The sequence below is a fragment of the Euprymna scolopes genome, chromosome 14 (assembly GCF_053919585.1).
Source record: "Euprymna scolopes isolate OS-2025 chromosome 14, ASM5391958v1, whole genome shotgun sequence".
NCBI lineage: Eukaryota > Metazoa > Mollusca > Cephalopoda > Sepiida > Sepiolidae > Euprymna > Euprymna scolopes.
In genome coordinates, this window is record NC_136495.1 from 92,271,206 (window position 1) to 92,297,375 (window position 26,170).

Sequence of the window (26,170 nt, forward strand, 5' to 3'; positions counted from 1 at the left end):
AAATTTTAATTTAATTTTGAACATAAAATTTTTATTTGATGTATACCCATCAACACCTGATATTACACATCACCTTTTCTGTTCTCATTCACTAAAGAGATATCCTTCTAGACTGAAAAAAAAAATGAAAATTTTTGATCCAATTTCCTTTTTGAGGGCACTATCATTCTTTTCAACCTATTGATAAGAAAGTTCTTACAGAATTTTTAATTTTGATTTCAAATAAGTTTTCGTTATAATGTCTTTACTTCATCATTTTCAAGAGGGCTTTTCGCTTTATCTAATCGTTTAAATTAGAATGTTGAATGGAAAAAAAGTAAACTTGCACAATTTTTTGCCTTGCAATATCAACGAAGCGTTTGGCCCAGGAACCACTACTGAATGCACAGCACAAATGGTGGTTTAAGAAATTTCATGGCAATGATGAATCTTGAAGATGATGAGCATAATAATCGACCATTAAATGTTGACAATAATAAATTAAGAGCCTTAGTCAAAGCAAATCCGTACACAACTGATCAAGAAGTTGTTTCTGAATTAGACGTAACATATCTAATGATTTCCAACCACTTGAAAGAGACTGGAAAGAAAAAACATTTTATGAGTGAGTGCCTCACGAATTGACAACAAAAAGAAATGCCATTATGAAGTGTCATCTTTCTTTCTTTTACACAACAAGAATGGCCCGTTTCTTGACCGAGTTGTGACTTGTGATGAAAAGTGAGTTCTTTACAACAACTGGCAATGCTCAGCTCAGTCGTTAGACACAGATGAAGCTCTGTGACACTTCCTGAGCCAGAGTTGCACTAAAATGAAGGTCATGCTGTTTGGTGGTCTGCAACTAGTCTCATCAATTACAGTTTTTTTAATGCAGGTGAAACCATTGCAGCAGAAAATTACTGTCAACTAATGAATGAAATGCATCAGAAACTTTAACAACAACACCCAGCATTAGTCTACAGAAAAGACCCAATTCTCTGCCATAATAATACCTGAGCACACGGTGCAGAAGTTGAACGAATTGGGCAACAAAACTGCCTCATCTGCCATACTCTCCAGATCTCTCACCTACTGACTACCACTTTTTCAAGCATCTTGACAACTTTCTGCTTGAGAAATGTTTCAAAAACCTAAGCAACTTCACCGCTATCAGAACACAATATTTTTATGTTACATACACTTGTTTTGCATTGGCAAAAGTGTCTTGATTCTGACAGTGCTTATCTTGATCAATAAATTTTTGTTTGAGCTGAAATATGTATCTCGGAATTTAAAAGTTAAAAACTGCAAGAACTTTCTTGTCCACCTATTAGATTATCTGTGTGTAAATTTGCTCTCTTCAAGAGGTAAGTAAATAGGGAGCAAAAATTCCATTAAAATGCAATTCATTTCAAAACAAGAAATACAATTGAAATCAAATCAGATGAACAATAAAATAACTTTGCTTCAGAATAATTTTATTTATATTTTAATTCTTATTTAATCATTTAACATTTGTTTTTAATTTAGTTGTTTGTTGCGTAAATTCACAATTACAGTTTGTTATCCTTTTCACCAGTGTGTAATCAGAGTATCTTGTGTGTAAAATTTTAACACATTGGCAATATTTTAAATACATACTAGAGTAAATGTGATATTGTGGTGATTGCAATCATAATTCTAACTTATAATTAAGATAAAAAAAATCTTCACATTTTTAATGGCCTTGTTCCTAATTTGTCAATTTGAAATCATTATAGACTAAGGCAATTTCTACTCCATGGTGCCCTTTTTGTTTTTTGCTGGAGCAGGATTTTCCTCACATTAAAAACCATCAGATTATCTATTGAGATACTGGTTTAAATCCATGGTGAAGTATCTGAAGTTAACTTATCCCATAGTCAAATTCTTGTCAATAGGTACTTTTGCGAACAGACTTACTACGTCTAGACTCTCACCATCTAGTTGGAATAAATAAGTGTATTATCGACATGCAATGGATATTTGCAAATGTATGGAGTGATTATATCGAATAGGAATTCGCTCAATAGATAGCATGCTGAACTATAGGTGCTGAAAATAAGTAATTATTTCATTAAGGCTTAAGTCATGGCTGATGAAATGAGAACAAGTTATCACCATGGATTAAATAAAAGGTTTCGTTCAAAATTCTGATCAGATTTCAGAAGTAAACAAGTTGAAAAAGGTTGGAGGTTACATCAACCAAAACGTAGATGAGAACAGTAGTCCAAAAAATACAAACATTTAGTTTGTTGTTTTCGAACAAATAAAATTAATTTCTTTACATTGAAGGGGAGATCTGTTTTAGAAAGAAGCTAAGCCATCTGGGGAAAGAAGTGGCTGGTTACTTTTAATGCATCTAAAACCAAACTTCTGTCCTTACATCAACATTCTGATCCCCATCTGGCATCAATTGAAATGAATGGCTCTCATATTAAGGAGGCTCCATGTTTTGACAAGCTCCTGATCTAAAATGGAACACGTACATCAAATCTGTTGCCAAGAATGCTGGGAAAATGGTGGGATCCTTCTATCGATCCAGTAGATATCTCACTGCTGATGCAATTCTCTAACTATATAAGAGTCAGGTATGTCCAAGGATGGAGTACTGTTACCACATCTGGGCAGGAGCTGCTAGAAGTTCTTATCCTGCCTTGACAGAGTTCAAAATAGACTTTGTAGCCAAATGGAGAACTCCCTTTTCTCTTCCCTGCAACCTCTATCTCACAGAAGAGATGTTGCAAGCCTGTCTCTGCTTTATCATTATTTTCATAGCAAGTGCTCGTCTGAGCTCCAATCTATGCCCCCCCCTCGCTAAACTTTCATGAGAACCACTCGTCTAGCTGAAAACACTATTAATAATTTCCCCCACTCTTTATTTGTGCCTAAACCTAAATGTAGATTCCATGAACAAAGTTTCTTTCTTAGAACTGCACGCCTGTGGAACTCTCTTCCTTTTTCCTGCTTTCCAGCTGACTATAATATGGTCGTCCAACGTAAACAAGTTCTTGATGAGCCATTCCCCTTAAGTAATCCAATTTACCAAATTTCCACTACTAACAATTATTACGACATTGTCCCATCGACCACTGTACGCTTATTAAACCTTATCCTCGAGTGGCTCCTGGGTCTTGATAAGTGGGGACTCCTTTGTAAAAAAAAAAAAAAAAAAAATTAAGAATAAATATCTTAAAATCTATTGTTATTTTTTAACGAATAAACTTGATTGTTCTTATTCAAATAAGTATTTATTCAATTGTTTTTAAGCAACATTGATTTGTTTAAGTTTTCAGGAACTAGCCTTCACATCCTAGAGTTTTAAATAGGGTGTAGCCCCTCCACACCCAATATTGAACCAAGAACATTAAAATTTGTTTTTTGTTATTGTGTTAAATCTTAGATGTAACTATGCTTTTGTTCTTTGGAGGTGTAGGCTGCTACCACCTGAACTTAGGATTAGTAGTAAGGGTTTGTTTTTTTTGTCTTCAGAGGTGGGAGGCACCTGGATTTAGTTAGTGATAGGGTTAAAGTTTTATTTTTCTTTAGGGAAGGAGCTGTCAAAAAATACACAATATATTTCTTTTATAAAAACAAAAAGACTATTTGGTTAGACACAGGCCACAAAATGTCTGATCTTTTTATGTTAAATTTATACATGAAAGTGATCCTCACTTTTTGTGAGGAAAAGGAGGGGGGGGGTATCTGAAGGTCCTCCTTAACTTTCAAACATGCGAGGGGTGTGCAATAAGTAATTCCCCTGACCCACTTCAAGTTCTCTGATCTAGCTAAGATTTTGCATGTGCAAAGATTTATATCCCTACGGGTTATGTGGCAGCTTACAGCTCTCTAAATTAATTGTGGTTTCTGTTTTACAGGTGTTTGAACTGAGTCAGGTGTGAAATGGAGCCTGTTGAATGTCGAGCAGTGATCCGGTTTTTGTATTTGAAAGGACGCACAGGAGACTTTTGATGAAATGAAAGAAACTTATGGTGATAATGCCCCATCATATGACCTTGTAAAATGCTGGCATCGTGAATTCAAACATGGCTGAGTCTGTGGAAACAGCTCCCAGACCTGGTCGCCCCCCTTCTGCCATTGTTGAGGCATCTGTGTCAAGTTGAGGCTGCCATTTTGAAAGATCGGTGCATTACTATTCGCCAAATAGCCCAAGATGTCAAGATTAGTACAGGGTCTGTGGAAACTATCATTCATGACCATTTGCATGTGTATAAGGTGTCTGCCAGATGGATTCCCAGGTTGCTTACACCATTCCAGAAGCGAGAACGTGTCGAGTGCTTGAGGATGAATTTGGCAATGTGCCAAGAAGATGAGTCAAAGTTTTTCAAAAGACTGATTACACAGGATGAAACCTGGGTCTATCACTATGATCCAGAGACCAAAGCCCAGTCAATACAGTGGAAGCACTTGGACAAAGAAGGCAAGGGTGCAGCCCTCCGCTGGCAAGGTCATGCTCACAGTCTTCTGGGACCAGGACGGAGTAGTGATGACAGATTTCCTGGCAAAGGGTACCACAATTACAGGAGCCTATTATGCTTCACTTTTGAGGAAATTAAGGGAAGCTATCAAAATCAAGAGGCGGGGACAGGACCAGCAACGGTACCCTCCTCCTGCAGGACAATGCTCCAGTCCACAACTCACATGTCGCCAGATCAGAAGCACGGGCGTGTGGTTATGAAATCCTACCCCATCCTCCCTACTCTCCTGACCTTGCACCATCTGACTTTCACCTCTTTCCAGCCATGAAGTGGTTTTTGAAAGGAAAGCGTTTCCTAGATGATGCAGCCTTGATTTCTGAAGTCACGTTGTGGTTGGAGGACCAACCTGGGGTGTTCTACAAAAACGGTGTCCATAGCTGCATCAAACAATGGGAGAAATGCATAACACTGGGTGGTTCCTATGTAGTGAAAGACTAATAACTGTGCCAAGTTTCGTTGCTCTACTGCTATGGGAAGTGGGTCAGGGGCATTACTTAGTGCACACCCCTTATATCTATAATTTCTTAATGTTTTCCTTTTATGTATTATATCCAAGCTTTTAATAAACTTACTGTAAGATTTTTATATTTTTTCATTTCTACCATATTTACCTATTTATCCACCCTGGGATTATTACCGGGATTCATTATTATAAGCTATACATTTTAACTTCACTGGTAATTTAAAACCAGTGAATATTTATTATTTCATCATTAATATCAGGAATGGAAAATTATGTTTAAAAAAAAAAAAAAAAAAAAAAAAAGCAATTAAAAGGATTGTTTTGGGAATTGCAAATTAGGCTCAAATGTCTCCAAAGGCTTGAAAAGTTCTGATTTGTCTAATTCCCAAATAATTACCCTAACACTAATCTTAAATTCACAACTTCAGCTATTGTATTCTACAGCCTTCTTCAGATGTCTTTTGTCCGTAAGCTTCACTGGAGATTAAACTCACAACCTCAAGGTAGAAATTCTAGAATATTTCTTAACCAACGGCTTTATCCACTATGCTAAGTATCCACTAGGACAATATATGATGATTTTTATTTTAGTTATAAATCTAATGTCTAGTATGATGCTTTATCTCAACTTATATTGAGAAATGCCAGATAGTACAACTATAATCAGGAAAAGAACAAAACATAAACAACAACAATTCCTCATTTCAGAAATAGTATCTAACTTTATATTTGACCCATTACTGGGTCATAATGACCTTCACCAGATTAGGTCATCACAGGTTTACAAATAAATAGCAAAAATGTGATTTACAATTAAATAAACATATATTCTAAATATGAACCTATCTTATAATCCAAGGTTTTTATTTGTTAATTGAACAGCAGTCACTGTGAAATAATTGAATGTTAGAAGTTGGATTTCGGCACAGTGAAAGAATATTCAACATGGTTGCAGTTATTTTGCAGGTAACACACTGGCACAAAACTTGTACAAGATGAACGTAAATGGTTGGCTCACTCAGTCCAAAAAAGTGAGAGAAGACAGAAGTGAAACTCTTCCATAACCCCCTCACCGCAACGTTTTAAGACCTTTATTTCTGTTTCCATTCAAAGACAAAAAAAAAAAAAAATACTTGGTAATTATTTTCCTTTTTATTTTTAAGACAACAAATCTATTTCAAGCTTTTTATTGAATGTTAAGTTTAGAAATTAGAATTCTTTTTGAGAAATATATATAAAAAAAAAAGAAGAGAACGGTTGGTGATCTGTTTGTAAAAGTTTTCAACCACATAACATTTTTTCATGCAAAATTAAAAATAAAATGTGTTTTTGTTTTATTTATTCGCAACATACCATTCGACCTACAAATGACAAAATGAATGTTGGGGGTGAAGTTACAGAATGAAACTTGGAATTGGACAAGTTTGAAGGCTTTTATCAGTTTTTTCATAATCATTTCAATTACTTTAGAAAATAAATAGAAATGATTTTTAGATATTCAATTTAAATAGTCTTGAAAATAATATATTTTAGCACATTTTTAATTTAAAAAGATTCTATCAAAATTTGTTTGTAAATTATGAATTTCTTAAATTTTCTTTAAATTTTTTTTCTAGTTTTAACACATAGCGTTTCTAACTCAAGTAAAATATTGTGTAATTGAGTGGCATAATTGAATTGGTAAACTGGGTTCAAATAGTAGAAAAGATCTTCAATCACATGCAAAAACAATTCACAAGTTAAAAGTGATTAAAAAAACTCAACTAGATGAAATTCAATTTCATTTCAAGTATTGGAAAATAAAAATGAAATAATTTGTGCTAATCAAAGAATTGTGAATTTCATAAATTTAGAGAAACACAATTTCAATGAGAACAAAATACTATTGTAATATACTGAAAGTAGGAGGAATGCTGATTAAGAGTAGGAGAAAATAACTGTTTGCACATGTATAAATGTCATTACTTGCATAATGTAGGGTAACATCTAAAGTTATCTTGTAAGATTTTCAGAGTTTGTTATTGATAACAATCTGATAAATTAATCTTTGATTCTGATTAACATTTTCTTTTCTTTTGTTCCCTTAAACATTTTTTTTTTTTTTTTTGATATGAAGATGTATTTCACTTCAGTTTTTTCAACTCAAACTTATTCTGATTTGGAACTTATTTAACAGTTTGTTATTTTTTAGTAACCACCTTCACGGCATCGGCTGCTTATGCCATTAATAAAAAGAAAATTTCTATGTCAACTTTCAGATAACCAATTATATTTGTTTTGAATAAATATTAACATTTTTTTTTAATAATTTCTTGCATATGTTATTAATAGATAGAATAGTTTGCTTTCAAAACAGCAATCTTTTTCTATCTCTCATATATATATATATATATATATATATATGAGAGAGAGTTTATATGCTTATATGTATAGGGTTCACTCCTAAAACTAAGTGATCATCATAAATTTTGTAACACAGCTGCAAGGTGTAAAGGTAGTCATGTAGGCTATATTTAGTTTAATTTAGTCTTGTGCAAGGAGGAGGAGGAGGCAAAAAGAGCGTGGAAGCCTTTGTGAAATTTTAATGATTTTAGCTATTAGAGACCTTAATTAACAAATATTCTTGAAATTTCAGTTTTTTAGAAATGTTTTAATAGGTTTTAGGGGGGCGGGGGTATAATATAGGCACAGCCTCGCATTTGAAAATTTGAATGTTTCAGATCTGCATTGAATTTAATCCCTATTTATTAAACACAAATTAAGCCAGATTCCCTGAATTTCAATTTCTTCTTAAAATTGAACTTAAATTTTAAACATTTTCTAGAATCAAAATCATGTAAAACAAAAAGAAAGTAATGAAAAAAAAAATTGTTAAATTGTCAAAAACAGAATTTTTTTTCAAAAATTAAATGAATACTATTCGTCCGTGCTCGTGTTAAAAACCGTTAGTGATGTTGTGAAAAGAGGGTATGGAAATAAAATAAACGAAAAAAGATTACACTTCTTGCATTGTTGATTTTTCTCATTAAAGACTGATAATAATCCTTATTTTCTTTTGTACGTAAAGCCATTGACTTTTTACGTTAAAAATGGCATTAGTCAATCTTTTGTTAGCCATTAGTTTTGAAGCAAACAATTTTTTTTATTGTTTAATGAACCTCGGCTGATCTTGAACTAAGCATGCGTGCATGTCAAGTGTTTGCAAATAAAGCCAGTAAGAGGATTCAATTGACATAATAGCGAGATGATCAGAACAGAATAAATGGTTCAGCAGTTCACATCATGGCAGATGCAAATGGAATATTCTGAGATTAATTGCTACAAGTAGGTAAATCATTTAGATTAAAACAACTCTGAAAGAAAAAGGAAAGAAAATGGTTGCTTATTCCACTTTGATTAAATGAGATTACAAATTAAGATTTATTTTTGTTCCAATGCTAATTAGATCTTTTTGCTTTATTTTTAGAGAATTTTTTATTTTGTTTTTACTAAGGAAAGCGAAAAATTTTCTTTTCTGGGTTTTCATAAAAAAAAATTGTTTGAAACATTTTTTAGACAGAAAATAGATTCGTTGATAGGAGGGATCTCTCATCAATCGAGAATCATGCAAAAATGATCAGAATCAAGAGTGACCAAGTTACTAAATATATTCAATGTAATTATAAACTTATATATATTTCAGACATTTTGTAGTGGGTAATTATTGATCTGCAGCCTCTTATAAGATTTTATATTACAAGTTGTTATACCATAATAAAACCTTGAGAGTATTAAGGAAATATGAATTTCAATATTTCATAAAACATCTTATTGACTTTTTAAATGCATATATTTCTTCATTGAATTATGCTTTCAAAATAGTATTATTTTTTTTTTTACAAGAAATTAAGAGAAAAGAAATAAAAGGTCAAATAAGCCAAACAAAAAAGACTCTCGGTTAATGTTGGGTTCATCTATTTCTTGATTTTTGTAATCAATAGCTTTCATCTTACAAAATGAATATTTGATTCAAATTCAGTCAAATACACAATTATCAATCTCTGTTCTTTTAAAAATTAAAATTCGAACCAATTTCAACATTTACTACAATAAAAAACATTTCCATTAATTGTTATTAGTTAATCATCTATGTCCAATCACATCATTCTGTTACAAACAATGACAATAAAAATGGCAATAAACATCTCAATACTCAGTAAAGATGACTTATTATTCGTTATTCTATTTCTGGCTAGATTTAAATTTCAATCATTATTATAAATTCACTTTCATACACTAGTTCCTGTAGGATGGCCAAAGCTGAGCAACATGAATCTAGCCAGTACTAAATTTGGGGTGACCATATGCTGTAAGAAAAATCTATTTGGAAACAGATAAATACAGAAATATACAGAAAGATAGAGATATATAGAAACACAGACATATGTAGATAGAAAGGTTAAAAGTAATCATCTGAAAAAAAAACAAAAAAAAACATGAAGCCAAAACTAATTCTTACCTATTTTGGCAACATCTGAAGCAAAGCTAAAAGCAGACTTCGTGTCCGAAGTTTGGAAGCTGAACCCAGTTGAGCCAAAGACAGAACTCTTTGTTGTAGTGCTTGAAGAAAATATAGAATTAGAAATGGAACTAATTGGCCAAGGGCTGCTCGTAGTGGTGGTGCTAACAGAAACAAAAGGAGTTGCTAAGGTGCTGGTCATGGATGCAGAAGCCTGCGTATTGATGCTGCTGGTAATACTGGTTGAGTCAGTTGATGAATCTATACAAAAAGGAAACAAGATAAAAATTAAAAAACATAGGAATAAAATACAATATCTTTTCCCAGTTTTGAATATCAGACTTGAAATATTTTAAAACTGATCATCATAAAGCATTATTTTAATTTTAGAAATAATCACACACACACACACACACACACACACAAGTTGCATTTACCCAACATTCATGGGTAATTAGTGTGTTGGTTTACATCATTTGAGATTTAGACCAAGAGCTTAGTGATTCAGTGTAATTTAATCCTTAATTTAAAGAGCAGTTCGTTGAGGTTTGATAATGTTTTGGCTACCAAAAGTTTGTTTTGCTATCGAATTACAAAGGATTTTAATTCCTCCAACAAGGCTTTCAACTCTTTAATCAAGTTAATTCAATTCGTTATTTCATTTGGTTTTAGTTGTTCTTTGAACTATGTTTAATATAAGTATTATTTTTTTATGTAGGTCATCACTTTCTTACAAAATAAAAAATTTCTCCCAAGTTTTTATTTTGTATTTGGGTTCAATTATTTTATTTTCTTATTGATGATCCACTTTTCCTTTTGAATGGTTGGATGGTTTTGAGATTAATTTGAATATATTAATTCATTAGTGTAACCTTCTATTCTATGGATTTTTCATATCACATTTTTCACTTAGCTTTTATAGTTCTCAAATCTCTGATGCCAGAAACATTGAAGAGGCTTCACTTGATCTAACCTTGTTATTTTAAATTCAATCTTTATCATTTTTTAGTATTAAGAGAGTATATAAAATTAGGATGAAGGTGTTGCTATTAATTTCTTCTCTATTTTCTATTGTTTTGGCCCATTTTGACATCAGTTACACCATAGTTTTTCAATTCCCACTTTATTTCCATTGTACACAAAGGAAGTTCTATTTCTTTTTACTCCTTTTGAATAATTTAAGGATTGGTGAGGGTAGGTTTTATATTTGCTTCAATGTCTTTTTTTATTTGCAGTCATTTATGTGCATAGCATTTCTATCAGCCTTCACAAGTAGGGTTTCATTGAGTTTTTTGACATTTTTGGGTGTGAATTCGCTAGACATCTTCCAAACCAAGAATGGTGATATTTTGGTTAACTATTATTATTAATAGATTCGATTGCAATCGATTAGGTGCATTTTTCACTTTCATATATAGTCTCTGAATCCAAGTCAATATGCAGTCATTTAAGTGGTTGTTTGACCATTCAAGAGACTTCCATACAAACTCTGATTCAAAGACTTTATGGAACACAATTTTTAATTTGTTTTATCAACCATGTTCCCTACCAATCTTGGATTTCAAAATTGGGATATGACAAAAGGGAAACCCACTCACTTTGCCATAACAGCGCTACATGGAAAATGGGTCCTAGAGAAACTGTACTCCATTGTTTCTGCCATCCAAGTATATCAGATTGTCTGGGCTTAATCATGTTCAGTTTCTATCTTCCAAATTGATTGATATTGACTCACTGCTTTCATATAAATGGGAATGAATGTTAAATGGTATCACTTAATGAATATTAAGTGGCTGTGGGTGGAAGCATAAGCTGTTTGTTATTATGGGGCTTGGCAGTACCAACTGATTGATCGGATTAAATCAATCTGATCATCTATCTAGTCCAATTAAGAACCAAAGCAGAGTATAGCAACTAATGGCTTTTAAGTTTCTTTGTCATCAAATGCTCAACCACCAAAAACCTGACCTTCAGCATCCTGGGTCACCACCCATGAGTAACAAGTGATACTGTTGACCATATTATACAGCACAAATTGAAAACACTATAATAACACTAATGTTTTCTCTGCTTACCCCAGCAGTGATTCCACCTTGTCACTGGATGTGCTGTTAAAAGGCATCCAGTTCCAGAGAGGGGAGATAGTTCATTGAATTGAAACAAAGAATCTGACAAGTGCATCTAACTGGATTTGAACGCGGCACAGTTTCATAGTCTATAACATTATTACACATACTTTCTTTCATTTTCATCCTACACACGTAGCATGGCATTGTATATATGATGTTCAACATTCAAAAAAAAAATAAATAAATAATGGATCAGTTATTGTTTTTATGCATATTCATAGAAATTTGGTGGTCATTCAAGGCAATTATTTTCAAGTTGCTATTCAGATTTCTTGGTCAGGTCATAAGAATGAATAATCATTGTATTATAAGAATACGGGGGGGGGGTTAAAATACAAGGCCATAGAAATAAAGGAGACCCAAATGAGAGGTGGAGCACCATTAGATAAGTAAATAAAATAGAATTCAGTGTTAAAATCATTATTGAGAAGAAATAACAGTCCTAAAAAAATGCTTGAGAATATTTTCAAAATCTAAATCATTTTTTTTTTTTTTTTTAAATAGGTAAATAATCTCTTCAAAAATTGCTTACAAAAAATCATAGAAAAAATATAATTTCATTAAAAAAAAACATAAAAGTTAAAACTCAAACATTTGGCTGATTGATTTTAAAAGGTGAATTTCACATTAGTTTGGAAGATTTGATCTTTGCAAGAAAAATTTGAATAGCAAACATTTATAGAACAATAAATATAACTTTTTTCACACATTTTCAGATCTTTGGTTTTTGATTGAAATATCTTTTCCAATTAGATATGTTGTCAAATATTCATTATCATTTCATAAGTTTTTTCCATTTATTTTATTAAAAACATAAAAACTTTTATTCACATTTTTCCCATATAAATACAACAAAAAGCACAAAGAAATGATTTCCCCAGAGTATGTCAAGAGAAATCTTCTGGTACAGCCAACAGACAGTACCTCTCATCACAACTTCTGACCTCAGTAAGTGCATCCAGCCAGTTTAATAATATCACCATCTTCAGATGTAGGACACCTGCCTTCTCTACGGAAATGGGAAAGAAAACATATCTGCCACAGTTGGATATTTATTTTGAGATTCATGGCACACCTAGTCATGAATTCAGAATTAATAGAAGTGATAATATTATGCACAAAACATAATCAGAACATGTGGCATCTCCAATTTTATAAGTTGACTAGCGGGGATACCCGGCATTGCCTGAGTGTAGAGAGGTTTTATGGTAAGGGTATTGAGCAACGTAGCTCTACCCCCCCCAAATGAAAATAATATAGAGTACTTGTGCCAGCACAAAAAAAAAAAAAGAAAGTAAGTAGGCAGGTAGACTCGAACCTGTAATGCTAAGAAGAAAAGGAAGTGAAATAAATGTGAACGGTTTAGTCGGCGCACCTACCGTGACAAACAATATTGGCAACGTTTGAAATAAGGCTAGTAATTGCAATGTGTATGATAGCTTTGCAAAAATGTTGACAAAAAAAAAAATTACTCCTCCTTGTAAAAAAAAAACCGGCCCAGTTGAAGGTGAAATCATGAATGTTTTTGGCCAATTTCTGGATATTTGTTGTTGGAGAGACTGAGCTTTCAATGATACCAATCTTGTGAGCGTTGGTTGTATGTGTCAAAAGTTTTAGCAAGACATACACGCATATAACAGAAAATTGAAATTTTTTATTATAGATTTCATTTCAAGGAATATAAATTTTTCATATTTCTAAATTCAAAAGTTTCATTTCTTATATAAAGTTAAAATTTGTGTCTAAAGGATATGATCACAGCCACTTTATTTCTCAAAATTTTCCCCATTTGATCAACAATTTTAGTGAATTGTGTGTGTGAAAAGCGTAGGATGGTGTGCTTCTGTTGCTATTATGGACTTATATGGTGGCATTTGCATCTACTTAATCAGCCTAAAATCAATTTTTCCCCTCTTTCATATATTTATTTCTATTTTCCTGACCACCCTGGGTATAGCCCAAAACTGAATGAGGTCAAATTGTCCTATTTTAATAGGTAATTAAATGCATGCAGGGAATGATTTACATAATATAAATAATGATGATAATGATGACACTTATTATTTTAGTGTATCAACCAAAATAAGTTGAAAATTCTCAAACATATTTCACACTTGTATTTATGTACTATTTATTTATGTGAGTATGAAACAGTCAGGTTTGCGTAGTGTTTTAAATAGGATTATTTTATGTCAAAATATCATAAAATACTCTTTAAAAGAAGGGCTATTCTTATTTCTTACTAGGAATTCTCACACAAATCATTGTCAGTGCATGATCACTGGCAAAACCAGGCAATTGAGTTCATGAGATTCATCACTATTAAAATTCACTTAATGTTCATGTTAATAATGGCTGGTGGTGTGCTTGGAATCTGAGTGATAAAAAGTCTCAAGATTCCCATTAAAGTTTGAATACTGATATCCATCCTCAGTCTTTCCTTTCTTGTAAAGCTTTCCTGATTGCCATTTTCTGTTGTGTCATGTTATTGCCACAGTGATTTATCCCTTCTTTTTTCTCTCCTTTCTTTATTATTATGAGCAGTATCTATATATTAATACGATAGCGTGTGTGTTATTTTCTGTGTCACACTTACATCCGGGTTATTTAATTGTTATGTACTTCCATTTCTTGTCATAATTTTACGAAAGAATTCTTCATAAGTTTTAGTTTCGCTTTCGATTATAACTGATGGCACTCCAGTAATCTATATATTTTTTTATAAATAATTGTATCATACTTCATAAGTTTTGGTTTCCGTTATGGCTGAAAGAACTCAAGTATATATATATATATATATATATATATATTTTTTATTTCGGTTTCAAATCAAGCTAATGCACCCAAGTCATATGGATATATATTTTTTATTTTTGAAATCGCAACTTTATAAAAAATAAAAATCGATAGAACATTAACTCTATAATAATATATACGAAATCTGCAAGAATTAAAATATCATATTTAAGCATATTTTACGACCGGGCTTTACCGCGCGTTTGTACTACCTTAGATAAATATAATATCAGAGCGTCTCCATTTAAACTGAACATCTACAGAATGCCAACATCAATATATTACATATGAATGAGTCTTCTGTGGAATTTCCACAGGCCTCAGTAGTAGTAGTAGTAGTAGTTATAACAGTAGCAGTGTTAATAATGTTACATTAGGATAAACCTGACTCTTCAGGCAAAATAGTTAAAGTTCTAAAAATTAACTTTTAAATAAATATATATATATATATATATATATATATTTATATACACACACACAAAAAAAAAAGAATGCAGTATATTTTGCATAAAAAACCTTCACAATTCTAGAATAAGCTGGAAAATTTGATAGAGGAGATCCTGTCAAAAAAGAATTAAAATTGTCACAACTCAGGCTTTCCTCCTATGCAGCACTTCCTGAGTTTAAATAAATCCTTAATTTATGAGGTGAATCCAAACAATAGGGAAAGCCTAAGAAGTTTTGTGCCTGTCTTCAGTGGCAGTTGACAACCTTAAATGAAGTCCTTTAATAAACATGCAATGGCAAAGGAAAACTTCTTTATTCAAATCTTGAGTTTTACTAAAATAAAAAATAATGCATAATAAAAAAGTCCATTTTCTTTATGAACATCCCTCATTGTCCTATTTTAACAAGCAATCTAATGCATGCTGGGAATGATTTACATAATTTAAATAGACATAATGATGGTTAAAAAACAGTTTACTGAGAAAAAATATTAAAAGTTTGAAAAGGAACGAAACAAATGCATATTTTCTGGAAACAAGCATCACTAATTGGCGGAACGGATTAGAATATGAAGGGTCTTGATTTGAAATCTATAACCATTAATGGAATAGAGGAAAATTAGTTTTATTATGTAGCTTTAAGTACTTGTCTAGTTATTACTAAAAATAAAAATATAAAAAGGGAATTTCAATTTTTTTTTTTTTTTTTAACTTCAGTTTGAGTATAAACAGTTGCAGTGTTAAAAAGAATATGATTGAAAAAGCAAATGTGTAATATTAAAGGGAATTTTTTAAAGAAATAAAAACTATAATGAAAAGCAGTATTATTAAAAAGCTACATGAAAAAGTGTTGGCCATTAAATGACAAAAGACAATCGAAACAAAAGCAAACTTCTCAGAAAAGTTTTACCATTCTGAGATAATTGGTGTGTTAGCAGATAAAGTAGTATGCTAATCATGGTCCATGGGATGAGTTTATGCAGCACATAAATCATATGTAAAAGACAAAATACAAATGGATAAAAGGACAAAGCACAAGTTATGAAAGACAAAATCACAAAAAGCAATGCCATATACTAATATTTTGATTCTTTAACTAAAGCTTCAACTTTTCGATTCAACTCAAACATCATTGTATTTTTTACATTTAATTATATTCTGTTATATTAATGGAGCCCACAAGGATGGATGTAATCAGCACTGAATGAATGTAAATATAGTAATATTAATTGAAAAAATGTTAAATAAATCTATAATCTTTAACACCTTCACCCTCTCCTTCAAAGTAACTGAAGGGCAACTGTTCTGTTTGCTCCAACCTCATATTATCCTATTCATATATTTTCATTTTCTTTTTATTAGTTATAAATCAAATAAAAATTTGTATTTCTTTTGTAGGAATGTATGGCACTAACATAGATCTTATATTATTTTGCCAACTTTGATCCAAATGAAATGTATTTATACAAGTTATTCACTGCCAGAATGTATATCTCTTAACCCCCCCCCCCAAAAAAAAAAGAGGAGTTCATATTTACAAGCAAATAGGAATTTCAACTTGTATATCTGGAAAACCAACACACAAACACACACAAGCATGTTGCTCGGGGATGGGTGTATTGAAGAATAGTGTCTAAAGCACAATAACACGGACTTCTTACTGGCAACATTGCAAGTATAACTGAATAAGGCGTGGACATCTTGCTACCATAATTACAAGTGACTTTAAAAAATGAAACCACATGTGGGTTAAAATTTCTGTTATTTGAATTTAATTTCAACAAAAGCAGTTGATTTGTTATTAATCATCAGTAGTAATAAGTAAAAGAACAATAAATGTGCTCAAAATAACATTTGGAAAAACAAATTCTACGTTTATATAACGGCAAATAGATTTAATGAAAGTCCACAACTTATTCAGTTATACTTGTAATGCTGCCAGTAAGAAATCCATTGTTACTGGTTTTGTGCTTTAGACACTATTTTTCACCCCCCCCCCTCGAGCAACACATGTGTTTGTGTTGTTTTTCCAGATATACAAGCTGTAAGTCCTATTTGCTTGTAAATATAAACTCTTTTGGGGTTTTGAAGACATACATTCTTACAGTGAATTAACTTGGATGAATACATTTCATTTGGATCAAAGTTGGCAAAATAATATTATAGGATCTATGTTAGGGCCATCTATAAATATAAAAGCGAAAATGTATGTATGTGTGTTCGCTTTTTCTGTATGTCTACAAAAGGCTTTTTTCAGAGAAGCGGTCAGTCGGTTCACAACTTCTTAAAAGTTTTTATATCACATATAAATCATCATATCTCAGAGTTAACAACGGAGGTCGCCTGTCTATTTAATTTGCTCGACTTCAGAAAGATAAATATTCAACATTTGTCGCTCGCCGCATGTGGATTCTATAATAAAAGCGACACTAATTCTTGCGTTATTTTTCCGGTCTCGATCGCCGGAAATGTCCGAAAGCAATCAGCTTTACTCAATGTGGAAATATTATTTCCTTATATCAGAAGACAATTGCTATTCAATTTCGACAAGTGGAGTTGTTTCCCCCTACCCCCAACATCTTGGGGGGGGAAAAAAAAAAAGCGTTCGGCACTAAATGCTACCCAACAGTCAAAAGTTGACCTCATTAAGTCATTAAAATGTGCACCTGCCAAATCCAAGTAATTAAATAAATTCAAACGTCTTTCCGTTAGCATTTCACAGTGGCCCAATGGTTAACGTCGCACTCTTTTTTTTTCACCTTTATTTCCAACTTTGCCTCAAGGGTTTGGGTTCGATCCTCATGCTTACCTCCGAAAACATTTTTTATTTTATTTTTTTTATTTTATTTTACCCCCCCTCCCCGGAATTTTGATTTACCCAAAACCACACACACCTCCAAACACCCAGACAACGCCGGGTAACCCTCGCTAATCTAATATATAAAAGCAAAAATGTGTGTGTGTGTGTACATTTTTTCTGTATGTCTGCCAAAGGCTTTTTTCCGGCTGCTTCTCGGCTTGCTCGCTCAATCTTATAACTTTTTATATGCTACCTAGATTATAATATGTATGAATTACGAAAGGGGGTGGTGTGTATCTTTTATTTGGGCGACTTTTACATGCTATTTTTGTGATATTTTTTACTCTCCGCGTGTTTCTTTGGCTTTGTCGCATATAAGCGAAACTCAGCTGTAGCAAAATTGGCCTCCCTGGCACTTGTGCTTAAGACGTCCAGAAAGCAACGAAGTTTGATCAATGCAGGCAAAATTCGTCATATCAAACAATTGCTCATCATTATGACACTCCCCTTTAAATAGGGAGCTGGTTTTCCCAAACATCATACGCAGAAACTGGCTTGCAGCCAAAGTTAAGCGCGTTTCATTCCCTATGGTGTGATGGTTGACCTCATTTACGCACCTGTCACATCACTTTAATTGTTTGACTTTTTATTTGTTTCATTTCACACATTTTCAGTTCTCTGCCAACGTAGCATGGCGGTAAGTCATCAGCCTATTAACCTCAAGGGTTCGGGTTCGAGCTTACCTACCTGCCCCAACTTTTTTTTTTTCTTTTACACCTCCAAACACCCGGGCAATGTCGGGAGCCTACCTGCCTACTACCACTTTTTTTTTTTTTTTTTGCTCAACACACATCTCCAAACACCCAGGTAATGTCGGGCACCCAGGCTAGTATATTCCTAAGAAGAAAATAAAACTTTTCATTTGATTTATAACTAAAAAATTTGAAAAAAAAAAGGAAATATATACAGAGGTTGGATATAGATAAGCTTATTTTTCTTTATTTTTAAATCATCAAATGGAACTGGAGCAAAATTTCAATAATATCTTTAAATTTGAAGGTTCCGTTACTATATCGATTTCTATAAAACAAATATATATATATATATATATATATATATATATATATATATATATATATATATATATATATAGAGAGAGAGAGAGAGAGAGAGAGAGAGAGAGAGAATAAAATATGCATATTTAAATACTAAATAATGTTATAAAGGGAAAAAATTAATAAAGCCTTGAAAAGAATGGGTAATACTTTATATCACAATAAAATTTATTTACATTTGAACAAACTATTTACAGTTTTTTTTTTCTCTGGTGATTATTTATTGGGGGGGGAGTGAAGAGAGGATAAAAATTTATTACTGGGTACAGAGATTGAACAGCCTGCAAATTACGAGCCCTATCCTATTCTTCTCCTCCCACCACTACTCATCTCATTCGCCCTTCAATGTCACCTGTTACATCATGTTCAGTAGTAATCAGATAACAGAACAATATAGCCACATCTCTTGAATAACAAAATAGAGAAAACTAAATAAAGCATTAATCATGCAAATAATTTTTTTATTAAAATTAGTTCTATGCACTCGGTGTTGCCCAGGAGTTTTTATTTTCACTTTTGTGCCGTGCTTTTTATCAATATTTTTTTAAAGACAAATTTAATTATGTTATCCTTTAGTCACAATCATTAGTTGAACCAAATGGTTATAAAATTACAACTAATGTTATTAAGGTAATTTTGTTTTAAACTCTGTTTATACAATTAGTGAATGCAAATAACTTTTAGATATATGAGGATTTTTAAAGAATTTTAAAAGCCAGTTTAAATTAATTTCTATTCAACAATTTCTTTAATTTTGAAAGGTCACAAAGTTAATCTTTTGCTAACTATTAAAATATTAAATTGATAACTTGTTTACAAAGAAACAGAAAAGCATTCTAATGGATTTCATTTTGTACTTAATATTACATAGGATTTAAAAATTATTATATTTTACACTATTGCATTTTGATTTCAAAATTAAAAAAAAAATCTACATGCAATTATCAAAGTTATGTCGGCAAAAGAAATACACACAAAGTTGTTTCATAATTAATATTAAATATAGAGACGACTGTCCGATGATCACTTTGAGTATGAAACGGAGAGATACCAGGGAAACTTAATTCTCTCAGCACTGATTTTTACATATATTTTAATATATATTCTATCCCTGATATTGGGAAGTTCAAAGACAACATTTTATTTCTATATTAAATGAAGCCAGCAATTTGGAGAATAATTATGAGACTTCACACTTTCCCTCAGGGATCACCTGTTCTTTTTGCAGTACCCTCCCCCATTCTTTCAACATCGTCCAGAAAAAAAGCAGTACTTCGCTTTCTTCTTTTCTCTATTAAAAAAGAAAGCCACTTGATTGCTAAGCTCAAAATTAACAGTCTGCAGATAAAAAAGAAAAAAGATAAAAGAGAGAAAAAGAAAAGAACTACTAAAGAATGATACACTTCCCACCCAGTTTAAAGTTTATTAAATATATACAGGCGAATACAATTCTCCTTGCATAAATGTCCTTAGTAGCAGCAAACATGTAATATTGGCAAGTGTCCAATGCCTATAACGATGTGGCCATTTTATTCATTGGACACCAATATTAAATGTATTTATTATTATTATAATGAAAATTATGTGACTGTATGTAAGCAAAATGATGTCACAATTATCTTGAGTGCTTTTAACTAGATTTGAAATGATTTTGAAATTTTGGCACCTGTGCACTACTACAACTGAAAGACTCAGCAGTAGTTCAAACAGCCCTTTTCAAGGCTAACTACAAAACTATTAATGCAATTCAAACCCTCCTTTTGACTCATAAACCACCTGAATGCGATACACACTTCACTCTGCTATTGCCTGCCCCCTGCCAGTGCCTCCTGCAGCTTCCAGCAACTCCAGCAGTGTCCAGCTCACTTCTAAAGTGTTCAACAACCCATGTAGCCTCTAGCACATCCAACCACCAATTTCAGTAGTCCTTGATGTTCGTCCTTCAGCTCCAGTGCCCATCGACATCCAGCTACCTGTTCCTGTGCCCACTAACAGTGAGCTATCAATTCTAGTACCCTGTCAATGTTTGGCTACTCTTTCCAGTGTTCAATTCCGTCTACACGATCTGGACGAACCTGAGGCACATCATCTTACCACAAGGATGCATGAATTTCAACGCCGCAACCTTTTTTGCTCTAAATGATTCTGATTCAAAATTCCCATATGATTTACTGTTTTCTCTTGGTAAATAAAACACAATATCTGTTTTTTTTACCTCTTTGCCTGTGTCTACTTTCTTAGTTGTGCGGTTGATTGGCACCTCATCTTTTGATCCCCTGCAACAAACTCATAACAAAGTCAAAATCTGAAATGAATGAAAGTTGTCATTGTTGTGGGGCGGGCTGTCCGGGGACAATCGACCCCACAACTTACAAGGTAGACACAGGCAGAAACAGCAAAACGGCAAAGAAGAATGACAGACACAGGTTGTTTGGTTAAAGATGAGGGCTTGTCTTTTATTTGTAAACTAGCAGGGCTACCCGGCGTTGCTCGGGACCATATAAACAATGTAAAAACAAAAGCAGATATTGAACATATGTTTTATTCTTAGGGGAGAGGAATCTTTCATCTCTATGTATTATTTGTTTTATCTACCCTAGGACTGGTATTGTTCATGTTTTATCCCTAGCATAGGTAATTTACAGCATGTAAATGAAATTGTTTTACCTTAGGGAGAAGAGAACAGGCAATATACAACATAATGTGTCTATATTACATCCCTGGCAACGCCTAGAAACCAGCTAGAACATGTATTTCAGTCAATCTATATTACATCCTGGGCTATGCCGGGAAACCAGCTAATCTCTATTTAGTGACTTCACCAGACGTTTGGCTTTTATATATATAGATAATTGCAGGTTTTGGCCCCCCCCCTTGAAGAACACTGATCAGTTGACCCACTTCTAGTTGTCCGTTTGACGTCAAATTTCGATATTTGTCATCCGGGTGATGGGGCTTCAATATGATACCAAATTTGTCAAGTTTGGTTCCGTCTTTCAAAAGTTTTAGCGTTACAAACAAACATACATACACACAGACGTTTGGCTTTTATATATATAGATGAAGTGTGAAATCATGTGATCTGGATGCTGGTTGTCCGGAAGGTCGCACGTCACCGGAGGCTAAGGTCTGGAGGTCTGGAACAGGTACTCTAGACATAGTGTGGTTTAAGGTTACTCGATGGGTCTGGAAGGATCGGCTGGACGTCAGGGTGATCCGGAATGGATGGTGGACACTGAGAACGTGGAGGGTTAGTGCTAAGGAACGGACGACACTGAGAACGTAGGGGTCAGTGTTAAGGAACGGACGGTTGATAGGGAACCAGGTGTAGGCGAGGTTGCAGACCAAAGAAGCAAGGTGCAGGCAAGGTTGCAGGCCGGAATAGCAAGGTTCAGGTAAAGTTGCAGGCCGGAGTAGCAAGGTTCAGGTAAAGTTGCAAGCCGGAGTAGCAAGGTTCAGGTAAAGTTGCAAGCCGGAGTAGCAAGGTTCAGGTAAAGTTGCAGGCCGGAGTAGCAAGGTTCAGGTAAAGTTGCAGGCCGGAGTAGCAAGGTTCAGGTAAAGTTGCAGGCCGGAGTAGCAAGGTTCAGGTAAAGTTGCAGGCCGGAGTAGCAAGGTGCAGGCGAGGTTGCAGGCCGGAGGATGAAGGTGCAGGCGAGGTTGCCGGAAAGCTACAGGAGTGAGCTGGAGGCACCAAGGGCTGGAAGGCTGCTGGAGACTGGAAGTGAAGTTCACTGCTGGTAGATCCCAGGAGCAAGCAGTAGTGAATTGCATTAGTAGAAAAACATATTAACCCTGATAAGGGCTGGTTGTTTAACCCTGATAAGGGCTGTTTGAACTGCTGCTGAGACGGCTGCTGCTGCGGCTGAGAATCCTTCGGCTGATCGATTCGTTCGATGTGACTGGTAGCGTCAGTCACACTTCGGGAGCCTCCTCCTACTCCCCAGCCGAGCTGACTTGATTGGGCCAAAGCGGGTTGTATTCATTTGGGAAGAGTGATATTAGTTGTGTCGCTCCCCACAGGACAAACAAACGACTAATTAATTCCAGAACGAAATTTTTGCAATCAGAAGTAGCTTTGGAGTTTCTTGATTCCATTTAAAGTCAATTGTTTGAATTAATGGCGTTTTGCTTGATACATTTGAATTCTGATATGCATAGAGGAGTTAAGGATGGAAAGAAAGGGAAATTGAATGTGTTCACTGAAACTGGATATTGTTTGTACATTTAGCTTGCGTTAGCCTATTGCGTCCTTTGTTTAAGGAAAAGGAAGATGAAGAGAAACAGCAGGGGGTGAAGAAAGAAGAAAAATTGAGATGGTGATTTTGAAACCACGACATCATTATATGAAAATGTATGACTTCAAATTTATAGTTTTGAACATCATTATATGAAAATGTATGACTTCAAATTTATAGTTTTGAACATCATTATATGAAAATGTATGACTTCAAATTTATAGTTTTGAACATCATTATATGAAAATGTATGACTTCAAATTTATAGTTTTGAACATCATTATATGAAAATGTATGACTTCAAATTTATAGTTTTGAACATCATTATATGAAAATGTATGACTTCAAATTTATAGTTTTGAACATCATAATATGAAAATGTATGACTTCAAATTTATAGTTTTGAACATCATTATATGAAAATGTATGACTTCAAATTTATAGTTTTGAACATCATTATATGAAAATGTATGACTTCAAATTTATAGTTTTGAACATCATTATATGAAAATGTATGACTTCAAATTTATAGTTTTGAACATCATTATATGAAAATGTATGACTTCAAATTTATAGTTTTGAACATCATTATATGAAAATGTATGACTTCAAATTTATAGTTTTGAACATCATTATATGAAAATGTATGACTTCAAATTTATAGTTTTGAACATCATTATATGAAAATGTATGACTTCAAATTTATAGTTTTGAACATCATTATATGAAAATGTATGACTTCAAATTTATAGTTTTGAACATCATTATATGAAAATGTATGACTTCAAATTTATAGTTTTGAACAGGTACTATCGAAATGTGTGCAACTTTTTTTTTTCTTTTGAGAAAATTTATTTTTACAAAAATTAAAATTTTTGTAAAGTCAAAATTCTGGAATTTTCATAACAAAAGAAAAATTCTGAAATTGAATTGTCTCCCCCTGTTCTGAGATCTTCAAAATGAAAACATAAAAGTTGTTCCATGACAGTAATACACAAGTGCCATATTTAATATTTACATGCAATAAAAAATTCATTAAAAAAAATAACTTTAACTTCTTTTGTTGTAGCAGCAGCAGTAAAAGCAATGTCAACCCGAATGAGAGTTATGTATGCCTTCGTTTACATCTCTTTGAAATAAGATTAAATTTTAAATGTCATCATCATAATTGGTTTTTAGTCAGTATAGCAAAAAATATATTAATACACATTTCTATCCATTTATTTGTGTCTGACCACTCACAAACTTCCTCATAATTAGCCATGAGTATTAAGAAAAAAAAAAAAAAAAGATAGCGATTTCTCAAAACATTACAACACATTTCTAAAAAGTCACTATTAGAAAAGCCTCAGCTGAGGATGTATTTTTGCAGCAACTGACAGTGCAAAGCATTGATCGTAACAAAATGATTTTGCTGTATCTCATCTACAAACATTAAAGAATGTATCTATGAACAATCACTGGGAATTAGATTTACATTATGTTATACACGTGGAATAAATGATTTCATTTATAGATTTTTCATTTAAAGACAATGCATGGAAAACTGAAAAAACTTGACGCAAACGAACATAACCATTTATGTAAATTTTATTCCTTCAAAGGATTTAAGCTTTGTTGAAACAGTGAGACAGCTTACAAACATTTTTAGTATTTAGCAATCACTTTTCAATGTCTGTTATAATTGTCTAATACAAACAAAGAACGATGCCAACGATTATCTTTGCTGGTCATGTAAATAATGAATGTAGAGAGTTTCAAATGGCATCCTCCACAGGTCAAAATTAGTTTAAATGTCTTGCATTGCAGAACTTCAGTTTCCACAGGATTCAGACATTTGCACAGGTTTACTTTCAAGGCTGGATCAAGTTAAAAATGTCACAGTCAAAACTATCATCATAGATTGCCAACGTTTATTAAGCCTTAAATGGGAGACAATGGTGATGCAGCAGTTCAGTAAGCCATCTACAATGAGCAGTGTCTGAGCAAATGCTAATAAACCTCTAACAAGGAAGATCTCTCAGAGTGTTTACTCGAATTTTTCACACTTATTTAAGAAACATAAATGTGAGGAATGCTACTCTTATGGACATAGGATTTTGTAATCTTCAGAAAGGTAATATTTTGACAATGTTAACAGAATAAAAAGGTTGATATACCACAAAGACAAATGTCGGAATTCAGACAGTAAAAAATAAAAGGCAGAGAAAATAAAAAGGAAAGAAAGAAAAAGTTCAAACTGCTTGTATGGGTTGTAAAAAAAATATTGTTTCTTCTCAAGACGGCCTTTGAATTATTTTGGGCCATGAAAAGAAATATTGATTTGATAATAAATTCACTTTTCACAGGAATTGAGCAAATAAAATCAACTGACGTTTTGATAAAAAAAAGTAATAGCTCTTTATTCATCTGTGGTGGTCCTGTCAGAGAACTATGTCCAGACAAAAACATTAGACCCTTAACCGACATTGATCATGTTATTATACAGACACAGCAATTATGGGTAAAGCCAACAGCCTGAGCAGACCGATTGGCACCGTTAACGTTGCTGACAGAGTTATAAAATACGGCAAGTGGTAAGAATTGCTTATAGAAAAACTGAAAGGGGCCACACGTCCACAGCAATAAGCATTAATTAAATTACTTACTAATAAACCCTCTCCTGTGATTGAAGCCTTAATAGGGAATTAAACAAGGAATTGTGATTTCAGGAAACAGCCTATTCATGGCAGCAAGGAAAGATGGAAAATAGGAAAGAAAAGAGAGGTGAATTTAAGTCTATTGGCAAGGATCAAGTAAAGAATAGATACCCTGTAGCAGACGCTGCCGGCAACCGGGCACATTTCAACTAACATATATTTATGAAACTTTTGAAGATTTAAAAGAAAAAATATATATTTACAAAACATTTTTTTTTAAGTAAGTAACAAAACAAACATATTTAAATAAAAGATATTTAAATAAATGGGTGTCTTTCTGTTTCGGATTTTTGCGACCAAGATTGATTTTTATGTACCGTGTTTTGTTTTTTGGTTCTGTGTGCGTTTTTTAAGACAATTCAATATTTATTTAATTATTTTTTAAAGTTCAGCGACAATTAATATATTTTTAAAATAATATTTTTAAATATTAAATTTTGATGAATATTTGCGAGCATGATTTTTTACAAAATTAAAGATATTTAAATAAATG

The 26,170-nt window shown here is 32.9% G+C and overlaps 1 protein-coding gene across 2 annotated transcripts in view; it reads right to left on the reverse strand.

The window, feature by feature from the left end:
• The window catches only part of LOC145293162 (nuclear pore complex protein Nup50-like), a 720,593-nt gene that overhangs the window by 19,544 nt on the left and 674,879 nt on the right, over window positions 1–26,170 (reverse strand). For both annotated transcript variants that reach the window (XM_080139613.1, XM_080139614.1), the window contains one exon: window positions 9,458–9,718. In XM_080139613.1, the coding sequence (XP_079995739.1) occupies window positions 9,458–9,718 (261 nt within the window). The remainder of the gene's footprint in view (window positions 1–9,457; window positions 9,719–26,170) is intronic.